Source organism: Salvelinus namaycush, chromosome 20 (assembly GCF_016432855.1).
Source record: "Salvelinus namaycush isolate Seneca chromosome 20, SaNama_1.0, whole genome shotgun sequence".
Classification (NCBI taxonomy): Eukaryota; Metazoa; Chordata; class Actinopteri; order Salmoniformes; family Salmonidae; genus Salvelinus; species Salvelinus namaycush.
This window is the reverse complement of record NC_052326.1, coordinates 29742824-29760376: the sequence shown is the minus strand read 5'-3', so window position 1 is coordinate 29760376 and position 17553 is coordinate 29742824. Positions and strand designations below refer to the sequence as shown.

The window sequence follows — 17553 nt, the reverse complement described above, 5'->3', positions numbered from 1 at the left end:
AAACTGGTCACTTTAATAATATTTACATACTGTATTATAGTCATGGCCCATTCTATATAACTACTGCTGTACACACCTTTTCTATTCATATACTGTTGATACTGTCTATACACCATTATATAATATCATAGGTTTATATTCCGGACTCTGACATTGCTCGTTATATTTCTTAATTTTACTTTTTGGGATTATGTGTATTTTTTTGCTTGGCATTACTGCACTGTTGGAGCAAGAAACATAATCATTTTGCTGCACATTTGTGTATGGGAACAAACTTTGATTTGATATTTAGATCTATTCAAGATATTTGACAGCAAATTGAAGCTCAAATGCCTAAGTTTCTCATGATTGTAAAGAAAAGAAACTTTAAAATCAAATCTGTTTTGGACAGCTGTTTTGGATGTCTTTTTCATTTGATATAGAATAATAATTACAGATATATAAAGATTATCTATTCATTGGCATAAATATGGTTATATTAATAATGTAATAATCTTAGGAGGGCATAATCAGAAATGGACTGACCAGCAAGTATGACATCTGCAGTCCCAAAGACATTTACATGCTGTTGTGCCACATGGAAAAAGAACAAGACAAATTCCACAGAGCTAGAATTTATCTTACGGGAAATTGATCCATGAAGTAGTTACTGGCAGAGCCATATACTGTACAGCTCCGGTTACTGGTGTCTTGTACGAACCTTTACAAGACACTTGGCGACGTAGAGAAATATTACGGTAAGGTCAGGGTGTTGAATCTGGGGTAAGTGGTATCAGAGACACTGCCATCATGTATTGTGTTGCCACCACTAGCCCTCACAAGCTGAATACCTTTTACTGAAGACTACTACTATTCAATTGGACACATTTAAGTGTCAGTTAAGAATATAGAGCTACGTAGCAACAGTCCAACAACATACAAGCAGACCGATTTGTAGGAGTCCTTGTTCCATCCATTGATGAGCAAGCTGTCATGTCACCAACATATTTTATTTAACAGCTGATTGGTTGTCTGAAAGTCCATTGGTGGGAGAACACAGATGCCTGCAGTCCTAAACACACCGAGGATGCCTTTAAGTTATTGCTGTCCAAATTCTATTTAACGGATAAGAGCCTTGTGAATAGCAACAATTTCAAGTTCCATAAATTTAGCACCTTTCATACACATCACATTTTGCATCACGCAGTGTGCTTTTAAGAAAAAACAAAAGCAATTTCAATGCAGGACTGTAATACCATACAGGACAGGTCGCCTAAGGATAAGTCATAGCGGGGCAGTCGAGGGGGTCCATTCAGTCAGCAATCAAATTTTCTTCGAAAGTACAGCAATATTATCCAGAAATGTACAAATGGTCAGGGCCTCGCCACGTCGTACATATTTAAAATTCCAGATGTGACTTAAGTAAAACTAAAAGTGCCTCCTTTTTAAACAGGTTGCAGGATTAAAAGGCCGCTGTTGCTTTTGTGTGACGAGGGAGAGCAGCACACCTTTATCAGGATAAGACTTATCGCAGAGAGAAAGGGGTACACTTCCCACAATATTTATTTGGACAGTGAAGCAAACATTTGTACATTTGGCTCTCTACTCCAGTAAATACTACACTTTTGACTACTTTAACACCCTATAAGTGAATTTGTGCACTTGTGGGAAACAAAACTAGACTCAAGTGCTTTCATTTCTAAATGATAAAACAGATGTACGAAAAATCACTCAGTGTCATTCTGTACCGTCGCCTCATGAAACATTTGATCTCAAATCCAAAATAATGGAAAACAGAGCAAATTGACATGTTTTAGCTTCACTGTCCAAATAAATACAGAGGGCAGTGTATGAATGAGAGAGTTAGCATGCTGGGCTTCATAAAGAGCAGGCGCTAAGGTCTGACTGAACTCTATGTCTATGAAAATAAATGGCCTCTGCCACAGCTTAGATCAAGGCCCAGTAAACAGGACCGTTGATCAATTAAACACTATCTACTGTGGACACAGGCCCTGCAAGCCAACCCAGAGGAAGACTAAAATGAGAGGGCCTGAGTGTGTATGTTTCTGTGAGTGTGTAGAGGGAACACATCCAGTGTGACTTTCTAACTGGATCCATTCACAGGAGGTAGAAGGTCACAGGATCCATCGGTGTCATGTGTTGAATTGTGTGCATATCTCAATGTTAAATACAACTTTGCATAAATTCACCCCTGCACTGGAGGGTTATCACCACAGATACCACTCAGAGACAACTCAAGGACAGGTTTCTCTTTCCCCCAGTCCGTCAGTGAAGTTGGTACAGTTCTTTACGATGTACAATTTGGAACACTTTGGTAAAAACAAGATGCTCATTTGGCTTTTTTTATTTTGTACTTTTCTAGTGGGTAACAGAAAAGTTTGTGTTAATAATACCTATGCATTTTAGGGTACATCTAACATTCTGTTTGTCCAGTGAGAGGATTCTTTGCCTTCTATTCCCCTTATTTTTTCCAAACGAGTAAACTAGGTTTCATACATCAGCAGGCCACCAGCTCCGGGAGGAAGTCTCGCGGGTCACGCATCCAAGGCTTTTGGCTCTTTGTGACGATGTATGAGCAAAATAAAATAAAAACACAGGGCTGGGGGGAGTTAATAATATCGACTGAGAAGTCTTATGTCACTGAAGTAGCTTGGTGTGTGCATCAAAGTATCTCTTATGTCATTATTTTTGCTTCAGTGCTTGTCCCTGAGCATCAGCGCTGCTCAGTTGGTATCCATGTGATCAGCTGCTTCAGCGGTGGCACCCCCCAGAGAGGCTGAGGGCGGAGGCTTGGCAGGGACGTCGCCCGCGTCTCTGCGTTGGTAAAATAGCACGTAGGCTGCTTTTGTCTGTGGAGGGGAGAGGTGGGGATAGTGTTACACTGCAGCAACACTGACAACACCAAAGGACAGGAAGTCAATGGGAGCTTTCATCACTGCTGACATTATTAATTAATAAACACTGGACACATGGAACAACAGACTGAGTATAACAAACATTAGGAACACATTCCTAATATTGAGATGTGTCAAGTTGGCTGGATGTCCATTGGGTGGTGGACCATTCTTGATACACACGGGAAACTTAACTTCTTATGGCTGGGGACAGTATTGAGTAGCTTGGATGAATAAGGTGCCCAGAGGTGCCCAGAGTAAACTGCCCGCTCCTCAGTCCCAGTTGCTAATATATGCATATTATGAGTATATTTGGATAGAAAACACTCTGAAGTTTCTAAAACTGTTTGAATGATGTCTGTGAGTATAACATAACTCATATGGCAGGCTAAAACCTGAGAAAAAATCCAACCAGGAAGTGGGAAATCTGAGGTTGGTCGATTTTCAACTCAGCCCCTATTGCAGATACAGTGGGATATTGGTTATGTTGCACTTCCTAAGGCTTCCACTAGATGTCAACCGTCTTTAGAAACTTGTTTGAGGCTTCTACTGTAAAGGGGGGCTGAATGAGAGGGGATTGAGTCAGAGGTCTGGCAGAGTGCCAGGAGCTGGTCACGCGCATTCACATGAGAGGTAGCTCCCGTTCCATTTGCTTTTTCTGAAGACAAAGGAATTCTCCGGTTGGAACATGAAGATTTATGTTAAAAACATCCTAAAGATTGATTCTATACATCGTTTGACATGTTTCTACGGACTGTAACGGAACTTTTTGACATTTCATCTGCAACTAGTGACGCGCGTCGTGAGTTTTGATTTGTTTACCAAACGTGCTAACAAAAGTAGCTATTTGGACATAAATGATGGACAAATCAAACATTTGTGGAACTGGGATTCCTGGGAGTGCATTCTGATGAAGACCATCAAAGGTAAGTGAATATTTATTTCTGACTTCTGTTGACTGCACAATATGGCGGATATCTTTTTGTCTTGATTGGGCTCTGAGCGCCGACCTCAGATTATTGCATGGTTTGCTTTTTCTGTAAAGCTTTTTTGAAATCTGACACAGCGGTTGCATTAACTTCTTATGGCTGAAGGGGCAGTATTGAGTAGCTTGGATGAAAGGTGCACAGAGGTGCCCATATTAAACGACCTGCTCCTCATTCCCAGTTGCTAATATATGCATATTATGAGTATATTTGGATAGAAAACACTCTGAAGTTTCTAAAACTGTTTGAATTATGTCTGTGAGTATAACAGAACTCACATGGCAGGCAAAAACCTGAGAAGTTCTACTTCCTGTTGAAAAAAATTCTGGGGGTGCCAATTTTCAACCAAGCTCTCATTGAAATCACAGACAGATATTGATGAGTTTTCACTTCCTACGGCTTCCACTAGATGTCAACAGTCAATAGAACTTTGTCTGATTAATCTAATGTGAAGGGGGGCCGAAGGAGACAGGAATGAGTAATCACTTCCACGGGCTGATCACGCATTCACATTGCGCCTTCACATGAGGAGGACCTCCGTTCCACCACTCTTCTGAAGTCAATTAAATTTTCCGGTTGGAACGTTATTCAAGATGTATGTGAAGGAGAAGTGGATCTAAAATGTTATAATGTTATATATGTTAAAATGTTATAACACTTGTATCTTTGATCAACGTTTATTATGAGTATTTCTGGAAATTTATGTGGCTCTCTGCAAAATCACCGGATGTTTTTGGAACTACTGAACATAACGCGCCAATGTACACTGAGATTTTTTTTATATAAATATGAACTTTACCGAACAAAACATACATGTATTGTGTAACATGAAGTCCTATGAGTGTCATCTGATGAAGATAATTAAAGGTTAGTGATTCATTTTATCTCTATTTCTGCTTTTTGTGACTTCTGTCTTTGGCTGGAAAAATGGCTGTGTTTTTCTGTGATTTGGCGGTGACCTAACAATCGTGTGGTGCTTTCGCTGTAAAGCCTTTTTTGAAATCGGACACTGTGGTGGGATTAACAACAAGATTACCTTTAAAATGGTATAAGATACTTGTATGTTTGAGGAATTTTAATTATGAGATTTCTGTTTGAATTTGGCGCCCTGCACTTTCACTGGCTGTTGTCATATCGATCCCGTTAGCCATAAGATGTTTTAAGCATGAAAAACCCAGCAGAATTGCAGCTCTTGAAAAACCGGTGTGCCAGGCACCTACTACCACACCCTGTTCCTCTTTCGATGGCATTGAGGAGTACACCACATCAGTCATTGGCTTTATCAATAAGTGCATCGAGGACGTCGTCCTCACAGAGACTGTACGTACATACCCCAACCAGAAGCCATGGATTACAGGCAACATTCGCACTGAGCTAAAGGGTAGAGCTGCCGCTTTCAAGGTGCGAGACTCTAACCCGGAAGCATATAAGAAATCCTGCTATGCCCTCTGACGAACCATCAAACAGGCAAAGAATCAATACAGGGCTAAGATTGAATCGTACTACACCGGCTCCGACGCTCGTCTTATGTGGCAGGGCTTGCAAACTATTACAGACTACAAAGAGAAGCACAGTCGCGAGCTGCCCAGTGACACGAGCCTACCAGACAAGCTAAATAACTTCTATGCATGCTTCGAGGCAAGTAACACTGAAACATGCATGAGAGCATTAGCTGTTCCGGATGACTGTGTGATCACGCTCTCCGTAGCCGACGTGAGTAAGACCTTTAAACAGGTCAACATACACAAGGCTGCAGGGCCAGACGGATTACCAGGACACGTGCTCCGGGCATGTGCTGACCAACTGGCGAGTGTCTTCACTGACATTTTCAACATGTCCCTGATTGAGTCTGTAATACCAACCTGTTTCAAAGCAGACCACCATAGTCCCTGTGCCCAAGAACACGAAGGCAACCTGCCTAAATCACTATAGACCTGTAGCACTCACATCCATGAAGTGCTTTGAAAGGCTGGTAATGGCTCACATCAACACTATTAACCCAGAAACCCTAGACCCACTCCAATTTGCATACCGCCCAAACAGATCCACAGATGATGCAATCTCTATTGCACTCCACACTGCCCTTTCCCACCTGGACAAAAGGAACACCTAAGTGAGAATGCTATTCATTGACTACAGCTCAGCATTCAACACCATAGTGCCCTCAAAGCTCATCACTAAGCCAAGGATCCTGGGTCTAAACACCTCCCACTGCAACTGGATCCTGGACTTCCTGACAGGCCGCCCCCAGGTGGTGAGGGTAGGTAGCAACACATCTGCCACGCTGATCCTCAACACTGGAGCTCCTCAGGGGTGCGTGCTCAGTCTGCTCCTGTACTCCCTGTTCACCCACGACTGCATGGCCAGGCACGACTCCAATACCATCATTAAGTTTGCAGATGACAACAGTGGTAGGCCTGATCACCCACAATGACGAGACCGCCTATAGGGAGGAGGTCAGAGACCTGGCCGGTTGGTGCCAGAATAACAACCTATCCCTCAACGTAATCAAGACAAAGGAGATGATTGTGGACTACAGGTAAAGGAGGACCAAGCACGCCCCCATTCTCATCAACGGGGCTGTAGTGGAGCAGGTTGAGAGCTTCAAGTTCCTTGGTGTCTTCATCAACAACAAACTAGAATGGTCCAAACACACCAAGACAGTCGTGAAGAGGGCACGACAAAGCATATTCCCCCTCAGGAAACGTAACATTTTTTTGACATGGGTCCTCAGATCCTCAAAAGATTCTACAGCTGCAACATCAAGAGCATCCTGACTGGTTGCGTCACTGCCTGGTACGGCAACTGCTCGGCCTCCGACAGCAAGGCACGACAGAGGGTAGTGCGTACGGCCGAGTAAAATCACTGGGGCTAAGCTGCCTGCCATCCAGGACCTCTACACCAGGCGGTGTCAGAGGAAGGCCCTAAAAATTGTCAAAGACCCCAGACACCCCAGTCATAGACTGTTCTCTCTACTACCGCATGCAAGTGGTACAGGAGTGCCAAGTCTAGGACAAAAAGGCTTCCCAACAGATTTTACTACCAAGCCATAAGACTCCTGAACAGGTAATCAAATGGCTACCCGGACTATTTGCATTGTCTGCCCCCCAACAACCCCTCTTTTATGCTGCTGCTACTCTCTGTTTATCATATATCCATAGTCACTTTAACTATACATTAAACTATCCCAACCAACCAGTGACCCTGCACATTGGCTAACCGGGCTATCTGCATGGTGTCCCGCCACCCACCACCTGCCAAACCCCTCTTTTATGCTACTGCTACTCTCTGGTTATCATATATGCAGTCACTTTAACCATATCTACATGTACATACTACCTCAATTAGCACGACTAACCGGTGCCTGTATATAGCCTTGCTACTGTTATTTTTCACTGTCTTTTTATTTCTTTACATACCTATTGTTCACCTAATACCTTTTATTTTTTTAATTGCACTGTTGGTTGGAGCCTGTAAGTAAGGTCTACACCTGTTGTATTCGGTGCACTTGGCAAATAAACTTTGATTAATTTGATTTGATTCAAAGGCACTTAAATATTTTGTCTTACCCATTCGCCCTCAATGGCACACTTACACAACCCATGCCTCAAGGCTTAAAAAAACTTTCTTTAACCTGTCTCCTCCCCTTCATCTACACTGATTAAAGTGGATTTAACAAGTGACATCAATAAGGGATCATAGCTTTCACCTGTATTTACTTGGGCAGTCTGTCATGGAAAGAGAAGCTGTTCTTAATGTTTGGTATACTCAGTGTATAGCTTTCAAACAGGTAATAACGAGTCCCACATCATAGAAATGTATATACATAATCACATTTTCTAAAAAGCCATATACAGAGTTCGACATGAAAGGGTTGAGGTGGCTCACTCACCACAATCTGATCCTCTGAGGCAGCTGAGACACTGCTGTCATCAAAGTAATGCCACTTCCCATCAGCTTTGTTCTTGCCGTAGGCTGTGTCTGCAGGTACAAGATATTGGAGGAACATTATAAAACTATGGTCATGGCGGACTAAAGTTGAGCTAGGATGAATATCTGATGAACTGGTTTCCACTAGCAGGCCTGGTTAGTCACCAAACAAGAGCTTGGCTAAAACAAACGAAAAGGTTTGAGCAAATCGAAATTGACATCAAAGTTGACACTACATGAGTAAGTGGGAACCAACAGTCTAATTAAATACTGCTGATTATAAGCTCAGTTTCCTTAGAGAAAATGCATAAGCCTTAACCTTATCTGTTAACATACATTCTGCATAGTTGACCTGCTTCAGGTTACCAGGTACTAAAACAAATACCTATGTTAGCAGATAGTAGTATTCAAATAACAGGAACAGAGTGAATATAAAAAGAACAATGGATTCCGATCACCTTCAGTTAAACCTCCCTTTCAGCAAACTGTTCTCTGTTTTCCCAGCAGTGCAGAGTGATTAACTCAAATTTAGGCTATTTTCGTTTTTAAACAACTAAAAACATTTAATTCATTTTTTTCTTTCTATGAGTTCAATGCACAATTTCTCCAGAGATAAATCAGATCAAGTCCAAACTGTGCGATGTAGTATGGCGTTGTAGTTTCCAACAGGCCAATATTCTACATAGTTTAGTGCAGAAAACATGGTAATTAACCACAATGACCATAATCCATTGCGCGCCTACTTGTTCGTCTGTGGACAGACACAGACACAGAGGGAGAGAAGAGACAGAACACATGCGATCGAGAGGGGTAGAAAGCAGTTGCTTTGCGAGGCATCTACCTGGAGATACATTATCTAAGTGATCAATAGATGGTATTCATAAAAGTATGCCTTATTTACTTTGAAGAACTAATAAAATGGTGATTTTTCTCAGGCAGCAGCTCTATAGAGATGAGGCGACTTGGAATTAAGTAAAGTCATCAAATAAAATAAATGTAAAATACACAACTGAAATAGAATGTGATAAAATGATGGTTAATAAGTGATAAACAGTAATGGGCAGTCACTACCATCATGGGACTTTTATTAGTTGTTTTATTCTCTGTTACAGCACTTAAATGCACTATGCATTATGTGGGTTAATGTTGAACAAAAGTTGAAACAGAAATCCGTGATTTTTTAAATAATCGAATCTGAACCGACCTCAAAAAGCACTAATCGCTCAGCACTATTTCCCAGGTAAACAGTGATTTGAAATGTAACAAAGTGAGAGCTGATTGTGTCATTAATGTGGGTGGGGTAGGGTGTGTGTACTGTGTATCTCATTATCTAGGTCTGCAATAAGGATGGACCTGACCGGGGTGTTGCTAGCAGAGGCAAACATTACTCACAGTGGCCTCCTCCCATTCCTCCATAGTGGTTGGAGACTGCTATGAGGTCATAAACATAGGGGCCGGCCTTGGGGTCGCACACAAACTCAGACATGTTCAGATCCCTGTGTGGAGAGAGAAGACATGTCATCAGCAAAACCTGCCTTTTATACCCATAGACAATAACTGACAGCTAGAAACATAAGCACAGGGCTGTACAGAAAGCCATTTTTTATTATATCAAATGTGATTCATATTGGACATGTCATCAGCACTGAACCCAGTGTGGGGGGGATGATGGTCAGCCAGTACTACCGCTGATATGATGGTGAGAGGGGTGAGGTACAACAGATGGCTCTGTCGGTCTCAAACCTCAGTAAGCATGAGTCAAGTTCTTGGACGCAGCAGTGGTTGTCTATGTCAGCAACATTTAGTTCTACTTCTTGCTGGATAATGTGACTCAGTAGAGGTCAGTGAACACAGGGAGGCTCCCAGGCATTCAGCGAGACAACCTCCACACAGGTTGCTTTTATACCACGGCACAGCATTCCACTGGCTTCATGTCACCACCTTGGCAATAACTTGGGTATTCTGCTAATGGAAAATACATTTAAAAAAAACTGGTTTAGTTGAAAGGGCTTTTTTGTGATTGTGAAATTTCCTTGTGAGCAGTTATTACCGGATGTAATTATAACCATATATGCTCTTTGTCTGTTGGAGTGTGACGTCAATTTCCCTGACAGTTTAGACACACTTCACAAATATGTGACCATGATTTCCTCAAAATGGACAAAGACCTTTTTCTGACATATCTAGCAAACCAGTACCCTCTAATGTAAAAACTGTCAATACCGTGGGTCCATAAAAGTTGACTACAAAATCAAAAGGATGCTTTCATAATTTCACCTCTCAAAGTACAAAAAATAAAGAGCATGTCCCATCTTAATGTGAATAATTCATGAAAAAGAGTGGTTTAAAAATCAACAAATTATCACTGAATCTAAAACAAACAAATGTTTTACTATCTGGTCCAAAGAACAGAAAATACAAGAGAGACTATATAGGTGTCCATTTTGATAATATACCTGTTGATCCAGCCAATACAACACGCATTCTTGGTGTTTTGATTAATGAATTGTCATGGAAACACAAAGACAACCTCCAAGATCAGCAAAAATGCAGGGATACTTGGCAAAATTAGATATCTCATAAACAGAAGCACTTCTCTGTCTCTTCCTGTTCATCAGTTACTTAACATTATATGGGCCAGCACACCATACCAAACTACTATCAATCGGTCACCTGCAGAAACACTCTAAGAATAATAATATCTGCCGGTTTTAGAGACCATTCTAGGGATTGGCATTTTACCTTTTTTGACTGTTCGAGTACAGGGCAGATTTTTTTATCTGCGTACTTGGAAAAAAACAAAAACACGTATAACAGAATAAAATAGTGCGAAGTGATTCGGATCTCGGGTCTGGAATAGTTTTTCTCAAAGAGTGATCATTTGAAACGGCAAGTTAAAAGACATTTGTCAGGGTTACAAACCAAAATCTGTCTTCTTTTCGATACAGACATTCAGTTGAGTTTATTATGCCTGTTCCTTGGAATTTCTAAATAGATGAATAATTCTACATTGAACACTGCATGGGAATGAATTATGGCCAGGACATCTGCTTGGTGAGTAGGCCCAGGCTTAATGATTCTGATGAAAATATGCTCAGTCTTTATCAAACTAATGTTTTTGATTGTTTTTATTGTGGAACCTTTATTTTTAGGGGGGGGGGTGCAATTATTCCAAAACTGATACAATCATAATTCATCCCCATGTTGGAACACATATTTCCCTACTTCAGTCAACCAGTCCATTTTGAATTTGTGATAAAACTGTCATAATTTAGCAAGGAATGTAGCTTGTGTATCCCATCAGTTAGATACATTGTTATAGGCATTTATTTCTGTAAGCGCACACAGCACGCATGTGTAGGCAGCATTCGGAACACGATTGAGTGAGTCGGACATGGAGGGGAAAGTGAATTTAGGGAGCAGAACTTTGTGATGCTGGGCTTACTTTTTGTTGTGTCCCGCAAACACACATGTACAAATGGGACACTAGAGTCAAAGCAAATTAAAGTTGTCTTCAAGACAACATTGACCAAATAGGTTCAGTATTTTTTTTTTTTTTATCTGGTAAAAATTGAGTTTTGACTTGGTTCGAATACTCGATTACTTATGCCCCTCCCTAGACCATACTGCACATGACTTTAAAAAAATGAGAACTCCTGAATATTTATAAAATTAATTCTTAAAAGTTGCTCCATTTTTTTATTTTTTACAGCTGTTTAAAATCAGTTTTACCCTCTTTCTTCTAATTCACCACCACATATAAATTCAATAAGTACTCAACAAGAAACAGACAACATCTACGTCACCCACATTCAAGAACAACCAATTCTGAATTACCTACAGAGGCTCTATGATCCGACACTCACTCCCAACTGATTTTGCCAAGCTATCCCTGTCATTGTTTGAAAAAAACTCTAAAAGAGGCACCTACTGTACATCACAGTTCTACATCCCCAGTAGCTGGACTTTTACTGTTACAAACTCTTTCTATGTGTGCAAATAAACTAAACTAAAAGAGGACACGTATCTGTCAGAACAGTTCCACCTCTTGGCATAGTGCTGTCTGTACCTGACAGGGAAGTCCACCACAGTGTCCAGCTTGTCCCTCCAGCAGCGGTTGTAGGAGAAACGCTTTAGGTGGACCACCAGGATGCGAGGCAACGACCACAAGTCAAACTTCTTTGTGGCTTGTTGGTGCTTCTTACAGGTGGGGCAATACCTGTTAGGACAAGGTGAGGCATCGTTGATATCAGTGAAACAGACAAAAACACACAAAACAACAAAGTAGTGGTTTCAATGATTTAGTGAGTAGAGTAATGAAGGCCTGTTTCTCTTGCGCCTGGTCTCACCATGGGTCATGCTCTCCTAGCGTCTCCATGGTGGTGAAGAGCTCCATGCATTCCCTCAGAGCCACTGTGGCTTTCTTCTTCTGGGCCTGCAGCATGCTCTCGTGCTTCTCATAGGCCTACAGTACACACAGAGGATAGAGGACTGAGTCACACAGACAGATACACACTGTATAGACATAGACTGGCATCCAAATTTTGACATTAATAAAAGGGCTTTAGGTCAACCTATTCAAGTCAACTGAAACTGTACTGACCTCTGCTTCCTGATCGTCGTAACACAGTTTCTTTGTGTCCGAGTCCCAGTCAATCGCCACTGTGGAATGTGCTATGGAGGAGATTAGGTTTGGTCAGCCCTCTACACACATCGAAAGCCGGTTTTCTAATGGCAACTCAACCAACATATTTTAACCACCTGACTAACTAAAAACATTGCGAAAAAAGTTTAAAACATTTATTTCAAGACATTTTCTCCTCTTGTAACTGGTCAAAACACTGAAAAGCCAGAGGCGAGACTGAATACTAACTATTGAGTTTGAGGAAGTTTCCGTCACATGGCAGTGGACTGATGTTGGCCGTTCCGTAGGAGTTGACCATGCTGAAGGAGAAGAGTTTGGTCGGGGTGCTGGAGCACTGTTTGGTTTTAGGGCCATTCTCCAGGTCTGAGGCTTCCTCTTCCTCCCCCGACTGTCCGTTCTCTGGCTCCGGGCTCACCTGGTGATCCATGGCCTCCTCCTCACCTGGAACCAACACACACACACGTCTGAAATCCCAATATCGGATTCACACAAGCCATGTCAGCCTGTGGCAATGAAGTATTGCACTTCTACATGAAAGCAAAACTAAAATGTGCTTAGTACACAATTTATCATGGGATAATAAAGAAACCAATAGGTGTACGAGATGTAAATAACTGTGCTGCCTTTACTGCTGCTGGAGCACTCTAATCCATGTTGTTGCTTACCCTCACACACACCATTCCCGTTGGACCTGTTGGAGGTCCCGGAGTGGTTGCTGCCGTTGCTGGAGCTGCAGGACGCCCCTTCTGACAGGGGGCTACCACTCCCTGCAGTGTTGTGATTGGAGGATGTTGCGGAGCACTCAGCTGCCAGGCTGCAGCTGGCCGAGGAGGCAGAGGCGTTCGCCCTCCCCTCACCGGTGGAGCTCTGAGCGCGATTCACATAGCGCCTGGAACGGGAAAACAGTGGGTAAATATCGCAAGTTAACCTTTTGCCATGTGCTATTCCCACATTTAGCACACTAAGTACATGTTCAATATCTCATGTCTATGTGCTGCATACCGTACATATGAGCAGAAGTGGAAACAAAAGCAGGCCCACAGACAGACAGCGTACCCACCCAATCCTCTCCAGCACCTTCTCGTAGAGCATGTCAGCGGCCAGGTTCTGCCGGGGAACAGTGATGAGGAGGGGCTGGCCGAACAGCATGGTACCCGTGGAGCCGCCTGTGTGTTTGGAGTGGCGCTCTCTGAAGTACACAGGCAGGTTCATCCTCTCCCTGTCCTCCTCCGCCACCTCATACCTGGACCACAAACATGGAGAATGATACAGTAGCACACTTAGGGTGTTCCTTTTTATGATTTTAACACATTTTGTATCTGTGGTGGATACTGTACAGTGCCTCCAGAAAGTATTCATACCTCTAGACTTATTCCACATTTTGTTGTGTTACAGCCTGAATCCAAAATGGATAAAAACACATTTTCCTCACCCATCTACACACCATACCCCAAAATGACAAAGCACAAATGTTTTGAAAAAAATTTGGCAAATTTATTGAAAATGAAATACAGAAATATCTAATTTACTTAAGTATTCACACCTCTGAGTTATTACATGTTAGAATCACATTTGGCAGCGATACCCAGAAAGACTAAAAGCTTTCCACACCTGAATTGTAATAAATATGCACATTATTATTTTTTTTAGCTCTTCAAGGTCTGTCAAGTTAGTTTTTGCTAGACAGACATTTTAAAGTCTTGCCATAGATTTAAGTTAAAACTGTAACTAGGCCACTCAGGAACATGCAATGTCGTCTTTGTAAACAACTCCAGCATATATTTGGCCTTGTGTTTTAGGTTACCGTCGTGCGGAAAGGTGAATTTGTCTCCCAGTTTTCCTCTAGGATTTTGCCTCTGCTTAGCTCTATTCCGTTTCTTTTTATCATAAAGAACTTCCTGACAAGCATACCCATAACATGATGCAGCCACCACCATGCCTGAAAATATAAAAGAGAGTGGTATGCTGTTGTGTATTCAGGCCATCAAGTTAATTTCTTTGCCACATTTTTACTTTAGTGCATTATTGAAAACACTTCCTTCTTTTCACACTGTAATTTAGGTTAGTTTTGTGGAGTAATTAAAATGTTGATCCATCCTCAGTTTTCTCCTAATCATAGCCATTCAACTCTGTAACTGTTTTAATTGGCCTCATGGTGAAATCCTTGAGGGGTTTCCTTCCTCTCCGGCAACGAAGTTAGGAAGGACACCTGTATCTTTGTAGTGACTGGGTGTATTGACACACCATCCAAAGCGTAATTAATAACTTCACCATGCTCAAAGGGATATTCAATGTCTGCTTTTTTGTTTTTTTTACCCATCTACCAATAGGTGCTCTTCTTTGTGAAGCATTGGAAAACCTCCCTGGTCTTTGTGGTTGAAATTCACTGCTCGACTGAGGGACCTTACAGACAATTGTATGTGTGGGGTACAGAGATGAGGCAGTCATTCAAAAGTCATGTTAAACACTATTATTGCTCACACAATGAGTCCATGCAAATTTTTACTCCTGAACTTATTTTGGCTTGCATAACAAAGGGGTTGAATAATTATTCACTCAAGACATTTCAGCATTTAATTAATTTGTAAACATATGTAAAAACAAAATTCCACATTGACATTATTGGGTATTATCTGTGTAGCCCTTAACGACACATCTCAATTTAATCCTTTTTAAATTCAGGCTGTAACAACAAAACGTTAAAAGGTCAAGGGGTGTGAATACTTTAAAGGCACTGTAAGTGGTTATTCTGTAAACTAATTTCCCTGGGACAATAAAGATACTGTTTGACGTCTGCTCATACCCAACCACTGTTCAATATGTTATCTTCCAGTGCAAGATTAGAGACCAGGCTTACACAAATATGTCATCTTTCTCCATGATTTGGTTAAGTCCGTCGTCTCGTCTGTAGATCTTGTGGAACCGGTGATTGTAAACATCAGCCACCACCATCTAGGAAGACAGGAGGGTGCATTTATGGTTTCCTCTCAACTGGAGTCTCTTTATCAGACCCGTCAGTGGCACAAAATGTTATCCTCACAATTGAAAAAAAGGCTACAAAGCATTAACTAATTGTAACCTAATCTACACATTTACTGGCCGATAGGGTTGGGTGGTATCCACATTTTCATACCGTTTCTGTACTATACTGGGGTATACAGTATTACCAGAAGCTATCTTTTTTTTTTTGGTGTGTGAATTTCTTTAGTTTGGGCACCAGTCTTTAGCTAACGTTCCACTCCTTGCCACTCCATGCCATTGCCAAAGAGACTGGCATTTCGGCAATCACAACATTCAATATGCAGCTGGATATACGGCAGAGTTGCTCATTGGTTGTTAGAAATAACATTAATATTTTCCATGGCAACATGTGGAACCTTAAAAATATAATTAGAATTATAACAATGTCCAAAACAAAAATTTAGCTGTTAGATAGGCAAGACGTTGTATTTTGAGGCTTTAAATCAATGCAAATAGGTTTTGTGGTTGGAATTGCAATATGTATTTAGATTGTTCGTAAATTCAATCTGGAGTGCTAGAGTGCGCTCTGGGCGTTTGTAAATTTAAGAGTGTTGTCAGATTGTCCATTCGTAAATTCAGAGTGTTTCGCTCTCGGAGCGTTCAGAGCGCACACTGGATGCTCTGGCCGAGGAGAAGGGTTGATAGGGTTGATCCGAGAGTTCTGACCCCACAAAGAGAGTCAAGCACCCAAGCTAGCTGGCTAATGTTGGCTAGCTACTTCCAAACACCTCACTCTGCCAATTTTACTTGCCCTAGCAGAGCTGGTTAAGCTGTTTTCATGTTATCCATAGCATTAGGGACTGTAGCTGTGGTGCTGCAAAAAAATTCATTACGATTTTTTGCCAACGTTTACTGACACCGGCCATATTCAACAGGTGTTGAGCGTTCGTAAATTCATCAGTTATTCTGCACTCTGACAACTCAGACGAGAGTGCTCTGAAATCGGAGTAGATAGCCAGAGTGAATTTACGAAAGCACCCTTAGTTTCAGAATTTAGACGTGCTGTGTGGACAAACAAAACACGGTTGCTTAGCAAACCTGATACCTCTGTTCTGTGGAGTAAAAAAAAAAGAAGTGATATAGTCCAAATATTTGGATAATCATTGTGATTGGAGAATAGCTGAGGGTTATCGAATCAGGATCAACTCCTCTGATCTCCTCGAGCTCATTAATGATAGAAGATATTTGAAGATGGCAGAAAGGCCAGTCTCTGTTCGCTAAAGAGACTGGTACTCAGGCTAGAATGTCTCTGCTGTAACCAAGAAGCTTGATCTTGACACGTGGATGCCCCAAATCCCCCTATTTTTATTTTTTTACTGTATTGAAATTTCAAAATATATGCCAGAGTATCGCCAAGCCTACTGACCGATAGTTTTAATCCTATCAAGTCACAACAAAAATGTAATCATGAGCACACAACCATAAAGGATGTGTGCAAATGCCAGGCAGGGACTGTAAAAAGAGGGTCTAAAAGTACAATGGCCCTTATTCAGCTAGCAGCACATAAAGGGTAAAGCTCTCACATTCTCAGCAAGTATTCCAGAAAGCCGGGACAAGGCGCTGCACAGGTCTGTCACTAAGCCAAGCTTGGGGACCACCACTCGGTACTGGAGATGAGAAAAAAAAGAGATGCAGAGGAAGAGAAGGATGGAGACAAATATTTTGACTTAGACACATAGATGGTATGACCTCCGTCGGTGAACCGCGGTCCACTCTGAAATCGAAGGCGTCACGGCAGTATGTACAAAGACCAATCTGCTTCTAGGTCCCCATTAAAAAACTGGTCTGGTTTTGAGAACCACCTCAATGATTCAATGAGTATACGCAAATATCTTATTTATTTTGCAGACCTCATCACGAAAACAGAAACACAATAGGGGCACCTCAGAACATTAACCATACACTAACACTATATTTTAATGAAATTCAACTAGCCCAGGTTTAAACTAATGAATGTTTTGTCTGAGGCTTGCTTAAGAATATTATTATGAAATGTACACTACCGTTCAAAAGTTTGGGGTCACTTAGAAACTATATTGTTGGAGAGAATATGAAACCCTTTCTTCTAAAAATGAAG

At 41.5% G+C, this 17553-nt stretch overlaps 1 protein-coding gene across 2 annotated transcripts in view; it reads right to left on the bottom strand.

Annotated features, from left to right (window-relative positions):
• Positions 1-970: 970 nt before the first annotated feature.
• Positions 971-17553, bottom strand: part of LOC120065216 (ubiquitin carboxyl-terminal hydrolase 4-like) — a 33395-nt gene continuing 16812 nt past the window's right edge. Inside the window, exons 12-22 of one of the 2 annotated variants that reach the window (XM_039016016.1) lie at positions 17000-17083; positions 15313-15407; positions 13516-13698; positions 13121-13344; positions 12684-12896; positions 12414-12484; positions 12160-12275; positions 11880-12029; positions 9203-9306; positions 7773-7861; positions 971-2849 (exon numbers count right to left, since the gene is read on the bottom strand). In XM_039016016.1, coding sequence (XP_038871944.1) covers positions 2724-2849; positions 7773-7861; positions 9203-9306; positions 11880-12029; positions 12160-12275; positions 12414-12484; positions 12684-12896; positions 13121-13344; positions 13516-13698; positions 15313-15407; positions 17000-17083 — 1455 coding nt within the window. In that variant the 3' untranslated portion in view covers positions 971-2723. The remainder of the gene's footprint in view (positions 2850-7772; positions 7862-9202; positions 9307-11879; positions 12030-12159; positions 12276-12413; positions 12485-12683; positions 12897-13120; positions 13345-13515; positions 13699-15312; positions 15408-16999; positions 17084-17553) is intronic. The other variant, XM_039016018.1, reaches the window with a different exon arrangement.